Below are 21,207 nucleotides of genomic sequence, written 5' to 3'. Positions count from 1 at the left end.
AAGTTGATGACCTCTGAGAAGCCACACCTAGAGCCTCAGAAATCGTATGTGATGGACCTCCAACCTCGAAAAAGCGTGGTGTAGGGATCTCCTCGTGTCTCGGAATATCCTGATCTCCCTAATCCTGATCTCCCGATCCTCATCAGTTTGATCTCAAGCATCATCATCCTCGTGCTCACCCTCATCATCATCATCATCATCATCATCACCCTCATCAGCATCCTTATCCTTAGTATCATCATGCTCATCCTCTAATCTAACTGCATCCTGAAGCCTCATCTTTCCGATCAACCGTGAACCGATGTCCTCTCCTATGTCTCATCGATGAAGTACTAGAGTATCCTCAAGTCTAACAAAGAAGTGCTAGAAGATGCATGTCAAGAGTTGACCAAAAGCCAAGTTCCTGACCCCAAGAAACTCAACTCGGTCAATCATGACGTGCTGAATGATATAGGCAAGGTCTATCTGGAATCTGGTGTAGATGTTGTAAATCACCAGGGCCTCCATCATTGACACCTTACTATGGTGCCTTGCCTTCGGTATGATGTTTTGCCCGACAATGCGAGCAATAACTCTAGTGGAATGATGCATCATAGTGCCGCACCATGGACTGTGGCAGTGGATGTCATCCCCAAGTGTCATGTAGATCTCATGAAGCTCTTGCAAAAGAAGAGCCTATATGATGTCCATGCCAGCAATGATCCACCAACTAGAATCTGGAAAGCGTGGAACTCTAAGAATGCAGGCCAACACTCTCGTGGAAAACTTGATCCTCGTCCCTCTGACCCAAGACTAAATGACTAGCCTAGGACCTCCGTATGTCAATCTTGGTGCGATAGTTCAGGTTGCTATAAAAGTACCTGACAAGATCCGAATAGAAAGGATAATCGGTAGACTATAGGTGAAGCCATCTCAATGCCTCTAGTCTCTCCTGGATGCGAAAGGTCTCTAAATCGTCCGTTAGAACCAACCGCCCGTGCTCTATAGGAATGTCTCTGAAGTTGTACTTGTGCAAAAACTCGGCCTCCGAAGTAGTGAATAGATCTTGCTATAGAACTACCAGCCGTGGAATGTGTCCCCGACCCCTGTCCGCTCTCCTACCTCCCTTAGGCATAGTAAACCTGTTGAGACAAGAGAAATATTGCATTGGATTAGTACTTGAGTTGTTTTGCACCAAAGCATGGCATTTTTGTAATTTTTTTAAAAATTTCGATTTCGCAAAATTGGGAGTTGGACATAAAGCATATGCATAAGACTTGGATAAACATGTTGGATGATTTGTTTGAAGAAAAGCTATCAAGAACGCAGTTTGGACATGAAAATTCAGCAAGAAGGAAGAAGAAATCCTCTTTTGGGCTAGGTTTTGTGATTTTTGGAAAGTCAAATTTTGGCCAAACGAAGTGTGTGAGCACCTTTCCCATATTGAGTCAGTCATGTAGGAAGTGGATTGGTGTCAAAATTCCTTTTGGTTTGAAAATGGTGCAAAATTTTCAATTGAGGGATTTTTTGTAAAATAAATAGTGAAATGTGGGCAAAGTGTGTGAAATCTTGTTGTTAAAGCTTGGCATTGTGTGGATAATGGTTGGAGCATGTTCCTAAATGTCCCTAGGCCTGTTTCTAACCAAGAACAACAACTATTTCTTAATTTTGAAGAAAATCATGTTGATGGTAAAGATGTTAGAAAAGAAAGAGAAGTGAGAATGGAGTTTACCTGTGTTGGATGATCAAAGTGTGATGAAGAGTGGTTGTGGAAGCCTTGAGAAGCCGTAGAAACCCTAGAAAGCCTTTTCCCCAGAGCCAAATTCAAGTTTGGAAGTTAGAAATGAGTTTGAAGTGAAGGAAGTGGGACCTTTAAAGTTGTTTTTCGCAGATTCTCTTTGGTCAATCCTCTTGGTCGATACCATTGACCAAGCAAGGCAGTTTGTGTTGTTTTGGCCATTTTTGAGAAAATTTGGTTTTTGATGCTTTGTTTGGATTTTTAATGGTCTGTGCAATTGAGTTAAGTGTGTTTGACATGTTGGTAACATGATTTTGATTTTGGAAATTTTTTCCAGAATCTTATACCTACATTTTACCGGAAATCACCACACCCTACCTATGAATCCCATTGTCCCCTGCTAGAATATATATATTTTTTTTTTTTGGTAGAAACCCTGCTAGAATATTTTGTTGCACCAAATACATGTCCCCTCCCCCCACCCCCCCCCCCCCAAAAAAAAAATGAAATGGACTTACAAGCGGTTTGTGAAGCGAAAATTACAGGGTCCTCATGTCCTAAGAGTTGTCTTTTGGCCTTGGAGGAGATGCAGCCCATTTACAAAAATGAAAAAGGCCACCCATGCCACTACAGTACAACCTATGCCTTACCTTCTCATCTTTAGTTTGTCATTGGCCCCGACTTCTCCACATTCTTTGTCCCAAGGAGAAAGTGAGACCACACCCTTGTTTATCAAAAAAGGGCACAATGTATACTACATTAACGGAAAGAAAAGAGACTGATGCGCCAAACTATTGGCTAAAGAAAGCATTTAGAAAGAATGGTGGAAGCGGTTGTTCATCAAGCAGCATCCTAACTTGCCAAAATACCCCAAAATTCAAGCATCAATCACTGTAGCAGATTCCTTCAAGCATAATTCAAGAATTCCATTAGAGAGACATAAAAAATGTTGAGATCTCCAAAACCTACAACTTTTCTTAAAAGGAAAGTGAACAAAGAATCGCGGTTTCTTCCCAAATATGCTAATTCAAAAGCTACATTTTTCAACAAGATTATTTAAAAAAGAAAAACAAAATCCATCAATTGGAGCAATCAAGATTAAAAAATACAAGACTTCTACAGGAAAGAATCCCAGTGATGGAATGCCGCGTTCTGACAAATTAAGGTTTTTGAATAACCATGTTTATGGGGTTGCTCGCGAGACCTAGTGGAAATCTTTATGTCGAACTATCGGATGGCTTTGATTTGTTGATGAACTCTTTCGATTTGCATTGGAGATTTTCCGGCAGGGGACGGTGGGATTCTCCAGCGGGGGTGTGGTCATTTCCGACGAAGGTGGATAATTTCTAGTGAGGTGTAAGAAAAAGATAGGTGAAGAGAGAATCATTTCACCCACTTAAGGATTGGGAATGGGAGGGTTTAATTGGGGTAGTTATGTCATTTGACTTGAATGAGGGTAACATGGACATTTTATTTATGAGTTAACAAAATTTTGGATGGAATGCTAAGAGTATAGACCTTGTAATTTTGAGAGTGTACAATCTATAAAATTTAAGTCAAAAAACACTTGATATATATTACTTTTCGATTGTTTGGATTTTGTTAAAGTTTTTATCTTTATATTATTTTGCCACTGATACCTTTCCAATCCAATTTGACGAAATTAGCAGATCCAATTCGATATTATAGAATCCATTGATCCTAAGAAACCAATTAGAAACCTATTTTCTAATGTTTCTGTTTACTACTCCAAAGCGATTTTTACCGATGATACTTTTTTTTTTTCCTTTTTTTTTTTGGGTGGGGGGGGGGTCAATTGATTTTTACGGTTTCCTCTCTGATCCCAGAAGGTTTTAATTATGACTGATGTCATCACCGGCATTGTACATGTTTTTAGATCTTGTTGAGAGTGAAGAAATCGATTCACTTTGCAGCTCGAACCTACTATTCTTTCACCAAAAAGAAAAAAAGAACCTACTAGAGAGTGTCTTCAGCATCAAATGCTACATCTCATTGATGTTTGAGAATTGAATAACATGCATACCCCAAACCATGGTTTCCTGTGAACTCCTTTTCTTAAGCTTCTTCAAAGCATTTAGTCGAACAAACGACAACAGTAGCTCTTACCACATAATGAAAAATGCCAGAATTCAGCATGAAGACCTCCACATTCCAAAGCATCTCCATTGGGGTTCTCTTCTCTCAACAGAATACCCAACAAGGAAAGAAAATCATGAGGAGTTACAAACTACCCACTAGAAAAGAAAATCATAAGGAGACTCAGAGACTAAGAACATTTGTTAACAAAATTAAGGACGCTCCAACAAGAGTCACTGATCAAAAGAAACTAAGCTTCTTCTGCAGGCATTGGAAAGCGGCACAGTGGACAAGTATTCTTGTGTTCTAACCACTTGATAATACATATAAAATGGAAGATATGTAAACATGGTAACTTTATGATGTCATCTTCTCTTATGTACTCATCCATGCAAATCATGCAAGTCTGGGTAAGATATGATGGTTCTTCTTCTTCTGGATCAAGAAACTTCTTGATCCTCCAAGATTCAATCGAAGATCTTGAAGCTGGAAAACCTCTAAGATCTTCATCTATACCCATCTGCATAGTCTCCAACTCTTCATGCGTAATTGTCCTATGTTGTACCAGATTGACATGAAGACGAATGTAAATATTAAGGGTTCCAGAACTACTAGTCCTACTAAAAAGCGAGGCTTGCTCGTAAGCATATATAGATATCTGTCGTTTCAGTGAATCAATGGAGGTTGAAGGGACACATAGATTTGTAAGCATGTCATGGATATGAGACTCGCTGATTTGAGGGTTGAGCAGGAAAGCAAAGTCAATGTCAAATGTTCTTCTTGGCAAGGGAAAAGCTTGATGCTGAAGAATATCTGTTCGAACCATAAAATGAATTGATGCTTCGATCTCTGGGTTGTAAGTGGAGCCTATGTAGTTCTCTAGGTACAATGTATCCCAGCATTCAATAACAGCCTCAGCCATGATTGGCTCTTGACAAACAAAGAAGAAAGAACAATGGAAAAGGACGTAGCCACACACAGCAGAGAGAGTAGCAGTTCCAAGTCTTTCCAGAACAGCAAAGGAGAAAGAAACCTTCCACGATATTTGATTTTAAGTTACCAGTGGAAGTGGAAGAGCTCTTAAAGCTAATCTTGATTCGACTAGGATTCCTAATAATGACCGCATCGCTGAAGTTTAGAAGTAGATCACTCCAGTTTTGTTTTCAAAATCTAGCTAGGTATCTTTTGTCAGTTCAATTTTTCATCATGATTAAATCGTTCAACCCAATCGACTAACAAATGAGCTGATGAACCCTAACCAGTGATATAAACCTATTGCGTATGCGACATGGACTCCTCTTGTATAGCGACTAAAGTCTATCCCAACTGAATCCAACTCTATCGCTAACCTAAATTCAAATTCAAATCATTTTTAAATTATTTGCAGATTTAATTTGGAGTAAATCAATCTTTATGGTGTAAGTGATGCATTATGAATCAAAATCTTATACGAAATTTAAAATTAAATTTCATAAATACAATCGTTATACCCAATTCGAGGGTATGCTAAACTCACCAAAAACCAACTTCCTTTTCTTCATCTCTCTTTATCAAAGGTGGTTGTAGTGCTCAAAAATTCTATCTTTATGTATATACAGTACTGTCAACTATCAACCTCTTCCCTTCTCCTTTGGACAGCACTAGCAAAAGGTGTTGAAAATGACCGTAAGCTAAGGTCTGAACTAGGCTACTCTCTACCCAAAAAAGAACTAGGCTACTCCAAGGACGGGCTATGCAAGCAACATATATAGGCACGCATTAGATATATCATATCAGTCTATGACTTCTTCACTGTGATAGGGGCAACATTTGTAAATGTGGTGGGGGTGTAGTCCAAATTTATCAGTGAGTGAATAAGACTTATCAAAAACATTAGGATGAAGTATCACCTACCTCCCCTCTTAGTTGGACAAATATCACTTACACCCCCTTTTAGTTGGATGATATCTCTTACCTCCAATTTTACCTAGCAAATATATCAAACACCTCCCCCTGTTAACTTTCTCGGTTAAATTTAATTTCTCCATTAAATATTTTTCTAAAACCCCAAACTACCATTGGTTAAAAATATTTTTTATTTTAAATCATAAATTATCGTAATCACCCTAACACTTAAACTACTAAATTACCCTCAATTAAAATAATTATTTAAACCAAAAACACCATATTTAAAACCCAAATTATCTTAAATTATTAAAAGCTCAAAATAACTTCCTTTTTTTTTTTTTTTTTATCAAACAATTAAAAAAAAACCCAAAATAGTAGTACGTGTGTTTAATTTTATCAACATACCCTTTTTTTTTAATTGCATTTTCAATTCTACTTGATAGTAGTACGTGTTTTTTTAATTGTTTGATAATTAAAAAAAAAAGGGTATGTTGGGCTTTTAATAATGAAAGATTTAGGTTTTGACTATGGTGTTTTGGTTTTTAATAATTACTTTAATTGAGGGTAATTTAGTAGTTTAACTGTTAGGGAGATTACGATAATTTAGGATTTAAAATATAAAAAAAAATTTTTAGCCAAGGGTAGATTTGGGTTTTATAAAAATATTTAACGGTAAAAGTTAAATTTAACAGAGAAAGTTAACAGAGAGGTTTTTGATATATTTGCTAGGTAAGAGGGGAGGTAAGTAATATTATTCAACTAAGAGTAAGTGCTATTTTTCCAGCTAAGAGAGGAGGTAAGTGATATTTATCCAAAACATTATTGAGAAATCAAAGTAACGTTGAAAATGTAAATTGCATTTTGGAGAATCTGAAATGTGACGTGTCATTGACAAATGACACGTTAACATGTGGCAAAATGAGTTAGCATGTAGCGTAGCTACATATGTATTCATCTTTGAAAAACATGCTTATCATATTTATAAATGTGATAAATGTGCAAAGCTTGGTCAATCTAAGGTTGCTTGAGCATAGGCACCACCATCATGTGGCAAATGCAATTGTTTTTCGGCCTTCACAACGGTGAATAGTGTTGCCTTGGTTCGTAGGAATTTGTCCAATATCTTATAAGCTAATTATTAGCAATGACATTTCTACCCATTTTCCTTATTGTTAAAAGAATGTCTCTAATTGCCTAGGGGGGGGCACAAATGCTTGTATATATTCACACATGGAAAGAGCGACAGTGAGGTCTTTTTAGTGAAATTTCAAAAATTTAGCCCGAGGGAGGAGGGGGCATGGCCCTGGGAAAGCTCTGCCACTGGTTGCTAATGTATTCTATAAGTAAGTGACATATGCTGTTTATTGTGCATATGCAGGAACACAAGTAGTGAAATTTGTGACAAAGTGTGTATCAAAGTTGAAGTTGATTTTCAAGTTTATCCATATATATATATATATTAGCAAATACATTATTTGATTCTTTCAAGGAACATGTCTATTTTTTCTTTTTCTTGGATGAATCAGGACAAGGTATTTTTGTAGTGCTCGATCAAAAGGTTTGGGAAATTTGCAGCTCCACCTGTTGAGTTACTCTCTAAAATTAATGGCACCCCAGAGTTGTCCAATTTATTAATCAGAGCCCCTTGTGAAAATATATTAATGGCACCCCAGCCTGATGCTAAGAAAGCACAATCAGCTACTGATGTAAGCAAATTAAACTTTTTCAAAAAGACAAAAATGACCTTGGTTGAAAACCCTATGGTTGACTCGTTTCTTCATCTTCCTCTATCGTTTGTTATTTCTTCCCTCAATCATAAATCCTTACAAAATTTGGGAAATATGGTTCTTGGGTAGTGAAAACCCTATGGTCGACTCGTTTCTTCATCTTCCTCTATCGTTTGTTATTTCTTCCCTCAATCATAAATCCTTACAAAATTTGGGAAATATGGTTCTTGGGTAGATTATTTAAACTCAAGATGTGGGGTTAATATTAGAAACGGATAAATAAAAACTAAGAGTAGCAGTGTTAGTAGTAGGGAGCCTGACTTATAAATTGGATAACTCAAGTAGAGGCATTAATATCAGTGGATAATTCAAGGGGTGGCTTTGAAAATTTCCCAAAGTTTTGTATCATATGTGAATATATTAAATCGTGATCATATATAAGTAGTCCAATTACAAATAAACGGGTATGATAGACAGAAAAATCTAACACTTTCCCCTTGTACTCCGGCATTATTGTCTCATCTTAGAATCTTATACCTACATTTTGCCGGAAATCACCACACCCTACCTAAGAATCCCATTGTCCCCTGCCAAAATATTTTGTTGCACCAAATACATGCCCCCCCCCCCCACCCCCACCCCCAAAAAAAACAAGGAAATGGACTTACAAGCGGTCTGTGAAGCGAAAATTATAGGGTCCTCATGTCCTAAGAGTTGTCTTTTGGCCCTAGAGGAGAAGCAACCCATTTAACAAAATGAAAAAGGCCACCCACTACAGTACAACCTATGCCTTACCTTCTCATCTTTAGTTTGTCATTGGCCCCAGCTTCTCCACATTCTTTATCCCAAGGAGAAAGTGAGACCACACCATTGTTTATCAAAAAAGCGCACAATGTATACTATATTAATGGAAAGAAAAGAGACTGATACGCCAAACTATTGACTAAAGAAAGCATTTAGAAAGAATGGTGGTAGCGGTTGTTCATCAAGCAGCATCCTAACCTGCCAAAATACCCCAAAATTCAAGCATCAACCACTATAGCGGATTCCTTCAGCATAATTCAAGACTTTCATTAGAGAGACATCAAAATTTTTGAGATCTCCAACACCTACAAGTTTTCTTAAAAGGAAAGTGAACAGAGAATCGTGGTTTCTTCTCAAACATGCTAATTCAAAAGCTACATTTTTCAATAAGATTATTAAAAATAAAAAATAAAAAAATAAAAATCCATCAATTGGAGCAATCAAGATTCAAAAATACAAGACTTCTACAGGAAAGAATCCTAGTGATGGAATGCCACGTTCTGACAAATTAAGGTTTTTGAATAACCAGGTTTATGTGGTTGCTCGCGAGATCCCAGTGGAAATCTTTATGTTGAACTATCGGATGGCTTTGATTTGTTGATGAACTCTTTTGCCGTGAACTTTTGCTAATTCTCATTGGAGATTTTCTGGCAGGGGACGGTGGGATTCTCCAGCAGGGGTGTGGTCATTTCCGATGAAGGTGGGTAGTTTCCAGCGAGGTGTAAGAAAAAGATAGGTGAAGATAGAATCCTTTCACCCACTTAAGGGTTGGGAATGGGAGGGTTTAAATGGGGTAATTATGTCATTTGACTTGAATGAGGGTAACATGGACATTTTATTTATGAGTTAACAAAATTTTGGATGGAATGTTAGGAGTATAGAACTTGTAATTTTGAGAGTGTGTAATTTATAATTTAGGGCACTAAAGCATGCAACCCATAACTTTTTTTTTTGTACGAAAGTCTTCTTTATTAAGGAACAGGCAAAACCAAGGTTGAAGAACAAAGATCAATCAACCAAGGAGTGGATTGGGGCCAAACAGTCATGCCTGACAGGGACTGGGCCTTCTGGGCTAGGAAGTCAACGACATGATTGATCTTCCTAGAAATAAAAGAGAATATACATTGGGAAAAAAGGGATTGCAAGTGCAGTATATCAGAAATTATGGGGTCAACAGATAAAGGTCTTGGTCTATGAGGGTGTTGAAGTAAATTGATGAGCTCTTGACAGTCTGATTCCACCATAATGTGTTGAAGGTCTTCACTTAGGCCATATAGGAGAGATGATCTAAGTGCTAGAGCTTCTCCTTAAAGTGCCGATGATCCAATTATGGGCTCTGAGACCGCAGAGATGATGTTTCCCATATGGTCTCTAATGATTAAGCCCAAGCCCAACATTTTCTTTTCTTTTGAAAAGGCCGTATCACAATTAATTTTGAAGGTACCTAGGCTTGGTGTTGTCCAACTGGCCTCTAAGGTATTTGATGTTTGACCATGGTGGGTAAGCCTTGTCTATTGGGCCGTGGGCTTCTTTGATGACCAAAATTCTGTGTGGGCTTCAAGGGCTCGCTGAGCTACATCAACAGGGGTCCAAAGTCTTCTTTTAAACACCAAATCATTCCTTGCTAGCCACAAGTACCAACAAATAAATGAGCAAAAGCTGAGAAATTTCCGGTCTTCATTTTTGTCACCCGAGCTAAGTTTAGACAGGTTGGTGTACCATTTTGCAAAGCATAGGTTTGGGTCATTTGGGGGTGTGTGGTGAAGCTCTGATGCGAACCAGGTAGCCTTAGCAAACTCACAACCCAAAAGGCAGTGTGTTGCATCCTCATATTCCTCACATCCACGGCAACATAAGGGATCAATCGGAATTTTCCTATGATGAAGTCAATCTGTCAAAAAACACTTAATATATATTACTTTTCGATTGTTTGGATTTTGTTAAAGTTTTTATTTTTATATTGTTTTGCGAGTGCTGAGTCTTTTGCCACTGATACCTTTCCAATCCAATTTGACTAAATTAGCAGATCCAATTCGATATTATAAAATCCATTGATTCTAAGAAACCAATTAGAAACCTATTTTCTAATGTTTCTTACCACTCCAAAGCGATTTTTTTGGGGGGGGGGGGTCAATTGATTTTTACGGTTACCTCTCTGATCCCAGAAGGTTTTAATTATGACTGATGTCATCACCGGCATTGTGTTTTTAGATCTTGTTGAGAGTGAAGGAATCGATTCACTAATTTGCAACTCGAACCTATTATTTTTTCACCAAAAAGAAAAAAAGAACCTACTAGAGAGTGTCTTCAGCATCAAATGCTACATTTCATTGATGTTTGAGAATTGAATAACATGCATACCCAAACGATGGTTTCCTGTTAACTCCTTTTCTTAAGCTTCTTTAAAGCATTTGGTCGAACAAACGACAACAGTAGCTCTTACCACATAATGAAAAATGCTAGAATTCAGCATGAAGACCTCCACATTCCAAAGCATCTCCATTGGGGTTCTCTTCTCTCAACAGAATACCCAACAAGGAAAGTGTTGATACGGAATCTCGCTCGTCCTTCCCTGTCAAGAACCTGCAAGATACGAGCTCGACCTTGGAGGGTCGAGGTACGTCTCCGACGAACAAGTCAGTACCATTAATATGATCTCAACTACTCAATAGAGAATTCAAGTAATTGATCACAAGAAGTATGATTACCTCCCCTCTAGTGTTTACCAGAGGTCTTTATATAGTGTATGGTGATAGAGTTATATTCGGAATAACCCTGCTATGAGTTGTTGTAGGAGAGTAACTCTTTTAGAAGAGTCCTTTTACCTAACTAACTCTCTTTTCCAGTTGTCTACCTTCATGATGCCATCTCATATTGCTATAAAGATGGACTTTTTAGTGTGGTCGGTCCTACCATGAACCGCCTGGCCGGATCCTGTTAGGTTGTAATCCTGGTCGGACCGTGCAACCGCTGGTTCAGACCGGGGGATATAGAATGACCATTTTAGTCATTAACATAAGCCCCCTAGTCCCTTGTGGTCGAGAACCTTGTGATAGGCTAAAGGGAATATATTTTCTTTTTTGGGGGTTGGTCGAACCGACCAATACCCTCTTTCTTGAAATCTGTAACGTCCCACTAATGAGTAGCTGTCAATTTCGCACGACTATCGAAACACGTCCTTCGAAGCTCGTGCGTGATTGACACGTGTCACACTTGTCACTTCATCATAAATGTCTGCCATTATGATGATGTGATCGTTCATCTCTCACCGTCCACCTATGTGAGATCGTAGCCGTTGGATACAGGTATGATTAGTTGATGGATAGACTTTTCATCTTCTACTATCCATCTTGGCCGTCAGATGAAGATATGTAGTGATGGTAAGCTCCAACCGTTGATTTCATTTCTGTATCATCCCTTAGATTAGCATCTAAACCCTTATATATATATATATATATATATATATTCTACATTTCACTTCATCTTCTACATTTCACTTCGTCTTCTGCATTTCATTTCGTTTCTGCCACTGTGAGCTTCGTGTTGAGGACGTGTGACTTTGTTGTGCTTTCAAGCTTGGATTTTGTGCTTAAGGGAGCTGTATTACCTGTTTTCTTCTTCTTCTTCTTCGTACGATCATCAACAAGTAAGTCCCTAGCACCTTGTCTCTCTGTTTCTTTCTGTTTTTGCAGTAGTTAAAGCTGAGGTTTAAAAGCTTGTGTTTTTTGCTTTCTTTTGTCCCTCTTTTCTTTTGTCTTTGGCACGTTCTTCTTTCTGCTTAGGGTCCTTCGTTTTAGTCCCATAGAGGTCCATGGTTATAGTAAGGAAGGGGTCCTCGTCTTTGAGACGTAGGAGAGACTTAGAAGCAGAGCCCTCTGATGAGCCCGAGCCGTCATCGAGCCCGACCGCAGTAACGATGCCGGGACCGAAGAAACCCAAGAGGTTTTCTGTGGTCGAGAACCTCCCAGTAATGATGGTGAGGGAGATGTAGAATCCCATCCACGTGCAGCTCAAAGTGCCCGAGCTCGTTTTAAGGCTGATAGACGACGTTGGAAAGATAGTTTATCCCTAGAAGAGTACACAATTGAGAAGAATAAAGATCTCACTCCCGATCACATAGACTATGATCCATACTCTTCGGGTCCTGACTTCCTTCCATCATCTATGACCGAAGAGAGGTTAGAGTACCTGCGTCAAAAATATGACATCCCCTCCGATCATATCATTTGTGTCCCGAGCCCTGATGAGTGGGCAAATTCTCCAAGGCCTGGAGAATTTGCTCTTTATGAAGATGCTTTAAGGAGTGGATTTCGTCTTCCCACAGACGGCGCCAATTGTTGATACGGAATCTCGCTCGTCCTTCCCGTCCACCCTCTCCTCAGAGAAATTAGTGTCCATTTCGGTATGTGTCCTGGAATGTTCGTACCGAACAGTTGGAGAAATGTCATTTGTTTTTGGGGTTTTTGCCAGGGGAGGAATGTTAATGTCCGACCATCTCTTGCTCTTTTCCTTCATTTTTTTATGACCAAAAAGCAAGAGCAGGATGGGTGGTTTTATTTGTCAAAATGAACAACCTCCCAATGTGGTTGGGAAGGTAATTTTGTCGGGACTGGAACCCTCCCGTCCAACACTAGAGGGTGGCGTCCCAAATACTTTTTTGTCCGACCTCCTTCCAAACCTTATTTTCCAATCTACTGGGTCCGAGGACCGCTTCTGTGGCTCAAATGACATTCCTTTGCCGACTTCGGCCGAGGAGCGTGCTAGGGAGAAGATTTGCAATCTTCCCTCCGAAGATAAAAACATGTTTGCCGTTCACGGGTACTGTCCGGAATACCCCAATATTTTGCGTCATTGGGGGTTCCTTCCCGGTGAGTGGTACTTCTTTTTATTTGGTTTATAGACGAAGTCATTCAGTTCGGGATTGACAGTGTGTACATGTTCTTTCTTTTTTTTTTGTGCAGTGAGGCTTAACCGCAATGTTGCCGAGGCTGCTGAGAAAGATGCTGCTGAAGCCGAGGACAGGGTTCCGACCAAGGTTGATCGGAATCGCTCTAAAGGGAAGCAGACTTCTGTTTCTGCAGCCCAAAAAAGGCCCTCAAGTGAATCCGATCTTCCTCCTCGGGCGGCGAAGAAGAAAGCTCCCATGTCATTTATGGCCGGCTCACTTGAGGGGGATGTATTACCCTCTGTTTCTGAGGCTGCTACAGTATCCTCTCCCGTGCTTAGACCTTCTTGGTCGCTTACTTCATCCTCACATGTTTTAAGCAATCACAAGAATGGAACTGAGGTGGCTAAGGATTGGTTGCCGGGAGTCACTCTTCCTGCCGACCAGAAATTTTTGCTTGGTGTTGGCTCCTCTGGCACTCAAGATATGATGACAAGGTATCTTCTTCCCGATCAAGATCTTCCTTTTTCCACTTTTATTGTGTTTTGTTTTTAACTTCCTTTGCCGTTCAGGTTGGTCTGTGCTTTAACACAGGCATGGGCGGGAAATTTAGAGGTTACCCGGAGAGACTTGTCTGCCATTCGTATGCTGGAAGACAAGGTCAAGGAGTTGAGCCTTCAGGTGGAGAGCTTGACCAGTGAGAAGTTGAAAGTAGATGCTCGGGCTGAATCTGCCGAACATCAGATTGACTTTCTCAAGGGATCTTTGGAGAGCAAAGATCTGAGTCTTGCTGCTGCCGAGCAGGAGAAGTTGGAGAAAGATCAGTTTATCAAAGATCTGACCGATCAACTTGCTCGAGCTTCTCCGGCCACCTTTGCTGATCTTTCAAATGATTTACGGCATGAAGTCATCCGTAGGTGGGTTCGGACTAAGGGGTGCCAACAATTTGTTGCAAGAGTGGCTGCCCCTGGATTCAGGTATGGTCGGCGTGCGGCTTTCTCGAGCATCATTGGGGAGTTCAAGGATCTCGATTTATCTAAGTTTGAGAAGTTCGTCGATCCGGCCATCTATGATGATTTGAAAATCCCTCGACCTTCTTGGGCGGTGGGGAAAGAACCATTCGGTTTGCCCAAGGATGTGCCCGTTCAGGATTTTCTTGACTCCGACTGGGAGCCGGCCCCTGAGGAGGAGGATGAAGCCGGTCTCACGCCGATCACCGAGCCTTCCATGCCGAGCACCGAGCATGCCGAGCCGAGCACCGAGCCTGCCGAGCAAATCACCTCGGATGATGTAATTGTTGAATAGCTTTATTTTTACTTTGTGCAATCTGTTGTTGCTATTCAGCTTTAAACAATGATGATTTTGTAATAGATAATTTATCATAGGTTATTTTGCCTATGTAAATTTTTGTTAATCAACTTGTATTTTCTTCCAAGTGTACTTGTTTGGTCTACATATCATTTCTGGCATATTCCCCTTCTTTGTACAAGTTTACTTGGTCGTGAGAGTATCTGTGTTCGGTATATGCGCCAGTTCGGTATCATTCCAAGCCATGTTGTTCGGTATAGTAGGGTTTGTTCGGCCATGAACTAAATAGGTGTTCGTCAATAGCTGTTCGTCCATAACCCCTTCCTCCCGGGCCTGATAACTTGGTATGTCTTTTTGGAGTATTCGTGCCTAAGGAATGTTAGGTCTTTATTGCCTATTGAGTGTAGGTCTTTTTCTGCCTAAGTGATATCTTAGGTCTTCTTGCCTTAAGATTCGTAGGGTCTTCCTTGGTCTGTCTTTTCCGAGATTTTGGGGTCTTTGTCTCGAGATTTTCGGGTCTCTTTTGCCTGAGATTTTCCGGGTCTTTCTCGCTCGAGATTTTCGGGTCTTTTCCCACTCGAGATTTTCGTGTCTTTTCTCGCTCGAGATTTTCGGGTCTTTTCTCGCTTCGAGATTTTCGGTGTCTTTTCTCACTCGAGATTTTGTGTCTTTTCCCCCTGAGATTTTCGAGGTCTTTCGCTGAGATTTTCAGGTTGAAGTCGAGTAATAATTTGTATGAATGTCTTTATTTATATATAAAAACTAATATGACTTCTTGGGATTATGAATCTCCCATGTTGTCTACATACTGAAATAAATGACAAAACTGGAATAAAACGCTCAAAATTTGTCGTGTTTACTACTTTCTCAGATGTTATTCTTATTGATAGTATTTCCTGAGATTGTTTGAATTCCATGATCGAGGGATCTTGTCGCTCGTCTCCGGATCTTGTAAATGATATGCTCCGGGAGCGACTTGTCGTATGACTATGTATGGTCCTTCCCAATTGGGGGACAACTTTCCTTGATTGGTCGGATTTGATGCAGCTGTTCGGCGGAGTACCAGTTCGCCTGGCAAGTATTGTTCATTTCGAACCTTGGCATTATAATATGTCGCTATTCTTCTTTGATATTCTTCGAGACGGAACTGGGCTTTGTCCCTTACTTCGTCAATCAGATCCAGATTGGTTCGCATTCCTTCGATGTTTGCCTCTTCCTCAAATTCTATTTCTCGAAGTGATCCAATTTGGATTTCTACTGGGACTCTAGCTTCTGCTCCATATGCTAGTCGGAATGGAGATTCTCCTGTGGTCGTCCTTGGAGTTGTTCGGTACGACCACGGTACACTAGGTAGTTCATCTACCCATCTCCCTTTTAGCTGGTCGAGCCTTTTCTTGAGTCCGTCGAGCATGGTTCTATTAGTAACCTCGACCTGGCCGTTACTTTGGGGATAAGCTACTGAAGAAAATCTATGCTCGATCCCTTGTTCTTTGCAGAATGTTGAGAATGCTGCATTCTCGAACTGCTTTCCATGGTCGGTTACTAATATTTTTGGAACTCCATATCTGTACGATATGTTATTCTTGACAAAACGCTTCATCTGCTCGGTACTGATACTTGCAAGGGGTTCAGCTTCCACCCACTTTGTAAAGTAGTCTATTGCTACTACCAAGTATTCTCTTGCTCCCGATGCTTTAGGTAATTTCCCTACCAGGTCTATTCCCCATCTTGCAAAAGGTATTGGGGATAAAGTTGATGTTAAAGGGACTGCTGGGATATGGGAGATCTTTGCATGTGCCTGGCACTTGTCACATTTCTTGACGAAGTCTTTGGCATCTTCTTCTAAGGTCGGCCAATAGAATCCCCGGCGTGAAAATGTGTGAGGGGGGGGGGGGCCCCCCCCGGGGCCCCCGTTCCCTGCTCCTAACACATTGAGCTCACTGGTCCCAAACATTAGAATCCTTGGCATATAATTGTATTAGAGAGTGCTGCCACCCTACCAGTTAGGCATTGGATTTCCCTAATGGTTTTGGGTGCTTTCATATCCAAAATTGCTCTAATTTTCTCAGGATTGGCTTCGATTCCTCTTTGGGATACCATGAACAGGAACCAACCCGAGATGAAGAACCCGAAAGCACACTTTTCGAGATTGAGCTTCATCTTGTATTTTCGGTAGTACTTTGAATACTTCTGCCAAGTCAGTTAGATGATTTTCTTTTGAGATGCTTTTCACCAGCATGTCGTCCACATACACTTCCATATTCCGACCAATTTGATGTTTGAAAATTTTATTTACCGCTCTTTGGTATGTCGCTCCCGCATTTTTTAGACCGAAAGGCATTACTTTATAGTAATAGCTGTCCCTATCAGTCATGAATGATGTATGCTTTTCGTCATCAGGATGCATAAGAATTTGATTGTATCCTGAATATGCATCCATGAAACTGAGCATTTCGTGTCCTGCCGTTGCATCTATAAGGAGGTCGATTCTTGGTAGTGGATAGTGGTCCTTTGGGCAGGCTTTGTTGAGATCTCGTGTAATCGCACACATCCGCCATTTCCGTTTGCTTTTTTGACCATTACAACATTAGCTAGCCATTGGGGGTGGTCTCGTGCGTTTTATAAAGCCGATTGTTTTAGCTTTTGCACTTCAGTTCGAATGGCTTCATGTTTTTCAATGGCGAAGTTTCTTCTTTTCCTGAACAACCGGAATTGCTCGTGGATCAATACAGAGTTTATGCTCAGCCACCTCCCCGTCGATCCTCGGCATGTCTTCAGCCGACCAAGCGAAAACATCGGAATTCTTTTTAGAAACTCAGTGAGCTCTGATTTGAATTCTGCTTCTTGCTCGGAATCGATCATGGTACCTTGCTCATTCTGGTCGGGATTGAAGTGGATTCTTTCTAGTTTTTCCATTGGTTCAGCTCTTTGCAAGGTTTCTTCATTGCGGTCGTCCCTAACTTCAATGGTCATGGTCGACTTCGTCCTTTTCTTTTTCCGCATGTAGTCGTTGTAACTTTGCCGGCTACTTTTCTGGTCGGCTACACATTCTCCGATTCCCTCAGTGGTCGGGAATTTCATTTTCATGTGTAGCGAGGAGACCACTGCTTCAAGTGCACAGAGGGTTGGTCGTCCTATGATTGCATTGTATGCTGATAAATCTCGTACGACCATAAAATTAGTCTGTATGATTCTATCTCGTGGGTGTTCTCCAATCCATAGCTCTAATCGGATCGTTCCTTCTGCTCGGGTTGATGATCCCGTGAAACCATAAAGCTGGGTTTCACATGGGACGAGCATGCTTTCTTTTAGCTTCATCTTTTTGAACGCATCTAAAGATAATATGTCCGCTGACGATCCAGTATCCACCAGACTCTATGAATTTCAGTTCCTTCCAGGAGAATTTTGACTACCAAGGCATCATCATGAGGGATTGCGATATCCCGTAGATCCTCGAAAGAGAAAATTACTGGCTCAGTAGATATATTTTTATGGGTTTCAGTATTCCCAATATATCGTACTTTTCTTTTTGCTTGTCGATTTGATTCTTCTGTCGGACCACCAAATACAGTATAGACTGGAGATCTTTTTCTTTGTTTTTCATCCGCCTCAGGTCGGCGTTTGGCCGGACTTCTTCTTTCTTCTCTGTGGCTCGACCTTTCTCTCTTCGGGATAGGGTTGTCCTGTGGTCGGCCATCTTCTTTAGATTGGATATACTTTTTTAAGTGTCCTCGGGAGATTAAGTTTTCTATCTCCATCTTTAGATTTTTGCAATCGTCCGTCCAATGGCCGTGATCTTTGTGATAATCACAATATTTTCGTTTATCACGTTTTCCTGGCGGTGCTCGGATTTTATCCGGCCACTTCATATGCCCTTGATTTTTGATTTGCATCAAGATTTCGGATATTCTTGTATTCAGTGGTGGAAGATTACTAATCTCCTGCTTTTTTGGAGATTCTACTCGACCTTTCTTGGTCGAGCTTATCCCTAACATCCTAGTCGGTTGAACCCTTTCTCGACTGCTTCTTCTTTCGGCCCTTGGTTCTCTTTTTCAAGATTCTATGGTTTCCGAAATCTCTGCTTGTTTGTGACATCTTTCATTCAGTTCCGCATATGTTTTTGGCATATCTTGGAGCAGTCGCTCTAGCAATCCTTCATGAGTAATTCCTTGGTATAACGCATGAAAGGCAATTTTCTCGTCCATGCTTTCAATTTGCATGGTAAGATTATTGAATCTTTGAAGGAAACTTCGGATAGATTCCGTTCTACCTTGTTTTATAGAAAACAAAGTATCTTCTCTTTTCTTCAATCCAACTCCTCCCTGGAAGCGCAGCACAAACACTCGTCCTAGTTGATCGAAACTCATAATCGAACCGCTTGGCAATGCCAAGAACCATCCAATGCAGAACCGGTTAAAGAGGCTGCAAAACTTTGGCACATGGCTGCCTCATTATGCTTATAAATTGACATGGTCGATCCAGTAGCGAGTGATGTGATGTTTTGGACATTGTGATCCATCAAACAAGATGAAAGTTGGGCATTTGAAACTCTTTGGTATTTCTGCCTCAGAGATAGCTTGGATGAAAGGATCCTCTTTTAGAAAAGCATATAGCTCTTCTTTCTTTGGATCGTTTAACTTGTTTACCTTCTCGTCTAACTCTTTGATTTGTTTGCTCAAACGATCTTCCCGCTTGTTCGGTCCGGACTCAACCCTCTTGTTTTTTGGTTCTTTGAGAGGATCGTTGCTACTTCCTCGATCATGATCTTCATTGAACAGAGGATCTTTATTTGGAATTTCTTTCTCAGATGCTAGGGATTTTTCGCCTACCTTCTCTTTTGACTTCTGTTCGTCTTCTAGAGATGGTCGAGGCGTTCGATCAGGAAGGACCAAGTGGTTATTCTTGCTTCCCTCAAATATTTGAGTATTTTTAGGATCTGCATTAGGGGCAATTATATGACCCACGGCCATCCTGAGTAGTTCATTCATGGAGGATAATTCCTCCCGAAGCTTTATTTGTTCCTTCTGGAGTGTCTCAACTTGATTTGCTAATGCTCCATGATTCGGGTGTTCGGGGTTTTTCTCCCCTTGATCGGTATTTTTCTCCACCTGGTCGGAATTAATTTCCACCTGGTCGGGAATTACCGATTTTTCAGGTTGAGGAATTCCCTTCGAAGCATCATCCTCCACCTCCTTCGGATTTACAGCCTTCACTTTCGATCGCACCATGACTTTTTGATGCAATTCCCACAGACGACGCCAATTGTTGATACGGAATCTCGCTCGTCCTTCCCTGTCAAGAACCTGCAAGATACGAGCTCGACCTTGGAGGGTCGAGGTACGTCTCCGACGAACAAGTCAGTACCAATAATATGATCTCAACTACTCAATAGAGAATTCAAGTAATTGATCACAAGAAGTATGATTACCTCCCCTCTAGTGTTTACCAGAGGTCTTTATATAGTGTATGGTGATAGAGTTATATTTGGAATAACCCTGCTATGAGTTGTTGTAGGAGAGTAACTCTTTTAGAAGAGTCCTTTTACCTAACTAACTCTCTTTTCAAGTTGTTTGGTGGTAGGAGTCTACCTTCATGATGCCATCTCATATTGCTATAATGATGGACTTTTTAGTGTGGTCGGTCCTACCATGAACCGCCTGGCCGGATCCTGTTAGGTTGTAATCCTGGTCGGACCGTGCAACCGCTGGTTCAGACCGGGGGATATAGAATGACCATTTTAGTCATTAACAGAAAGAAAATCATGAGGAGTTACAAACTACCCACTAGAAAAGAAAATCATAAGGAGACTCAGAGACTAAGAGCATTTGTTAACAAAATTAAGGACGCTCCAACAAGAGTCACTGATCAAAAGAAACTAAGCTTCTTCCGCAGGCATTGGAAAGCGGCACAGTGGACAAGTATTATTGTGTTCTAACCACTTGATAATACATTTAGCATGGAAGTAATGTAAACATGGTAACTTTATGATGTCAACTTCTCTTATGTACTCATCCATGCAAATCATGCAAGTCTTGGTAAGATATGATGGTTCTTCTTCTTCTGTATCATGAAACTTCTTGATCCTCAAAGCCTCAATCGAAGATCTTGAAGCTGGAAAACCACTAAGATCTTCATCTTCATCCAAACCCATCTGCATAGTCTCCAAGTCTTCATGGGTAATTGTCGAATGTTGTACCAGATCGACATGAAGAAGAATGTAAATACCTAAGGTTCCAGAACTACCGGTCCTACTACAAAGTGAGGCATGCTCGAAAGCATACATAGATATCTGTCGTTTCAGTGAATCAATGGAGGTTGAAGGGACACATAGATTTGTAAGCATGTCATGGATATGAGACTCGCTGATTTGAGGGTTAAGCAGGAAAGCAAAGTCAATGTCAAATGTTCTTCTTAGCAAGGGAAAAGCTTGATGCTGAAGAATATTTGTTCGAACCATAAAATGAATTGATGCTTCGATCTCTGGGTTGTAAGTCGAGCCTATGTCGTTCTGTAGGTACAATGTATCCCTGTATTCAATAACAGCCTCACACATGATTGGTTCTTGACAAACAAAGAAGAAAGAACAATGAGAAAACGGACGTAGCCACACACAGCAGAGAGAGTAGCAGTTCCAAGACTTTCCAGAGCAGCAAAGGAGAAAGAAACCTTCCACGATATTTGATTTTAAGTATTTTAAGTTACCAGTGGAAGTGGAAGAGCTCTTAAAGCTTATCTTGAAGCTTATCTTGATTCGACTAGGATTCCTGATAATGACCACATCG

The 21,207-nt window shown here is 40.5% G+C and overlaps 2 protein-coding genes across 2 annotated transcripts; both read right to left on the bottom strand.

Moving 5' to 3' along the window:
• Window positions 1–4,064: 4,064 nt before the first annotated feature.
• Window positions 4,065–4,736, bottom strand: LOC149022035 (RING-H2 finger protein ATL39-like). Its single transcript, XM_089147523.1, has one exon. It carries the CDS (start codon window positions 4,734–4,736, stop codon window positions 4,065–4,067), a length of 672 nt encoding a protein of 223 aa, XP_089003649.1.
• Window positions 4,737–20,300: 15,564 nt separating this feature from the next.
• Window positions 20,301–20,978, bottom strand: LOC149022034 (uncharacterized). Its single transcript, XM_089147522.1, has one exon. The coding sequence runs from the start codon at window positions 20,976–20,978 to the stop codon at window positions 20,301–20,303; it is 678 nt and encodes a 225-aa protein (XP_089003648.1).
• Between the last annotated feature and the right edge of the window lie 229 nt (window positions 20,979–21,207).

Source organism: Hakea prostrata, chromosome 3 (assembly GCF_041222555.1).
Source record: "Hakea prostrata isolate BN-2017 chromosome 3, UWA_Hpros_2, whole genome shotgun sequence".
In the NCBI taxonomy this organism is placed as follows: domain Eukaryota; kingdom Viridiplantae; phylum Streptophyta; class Magnoliopsida; order Proteales; family Proteaceae; genus Hakea; species Hakea prostrata.
This window is presented reverse-complemented; position numbering and strand designations above follow the sequence as displayed.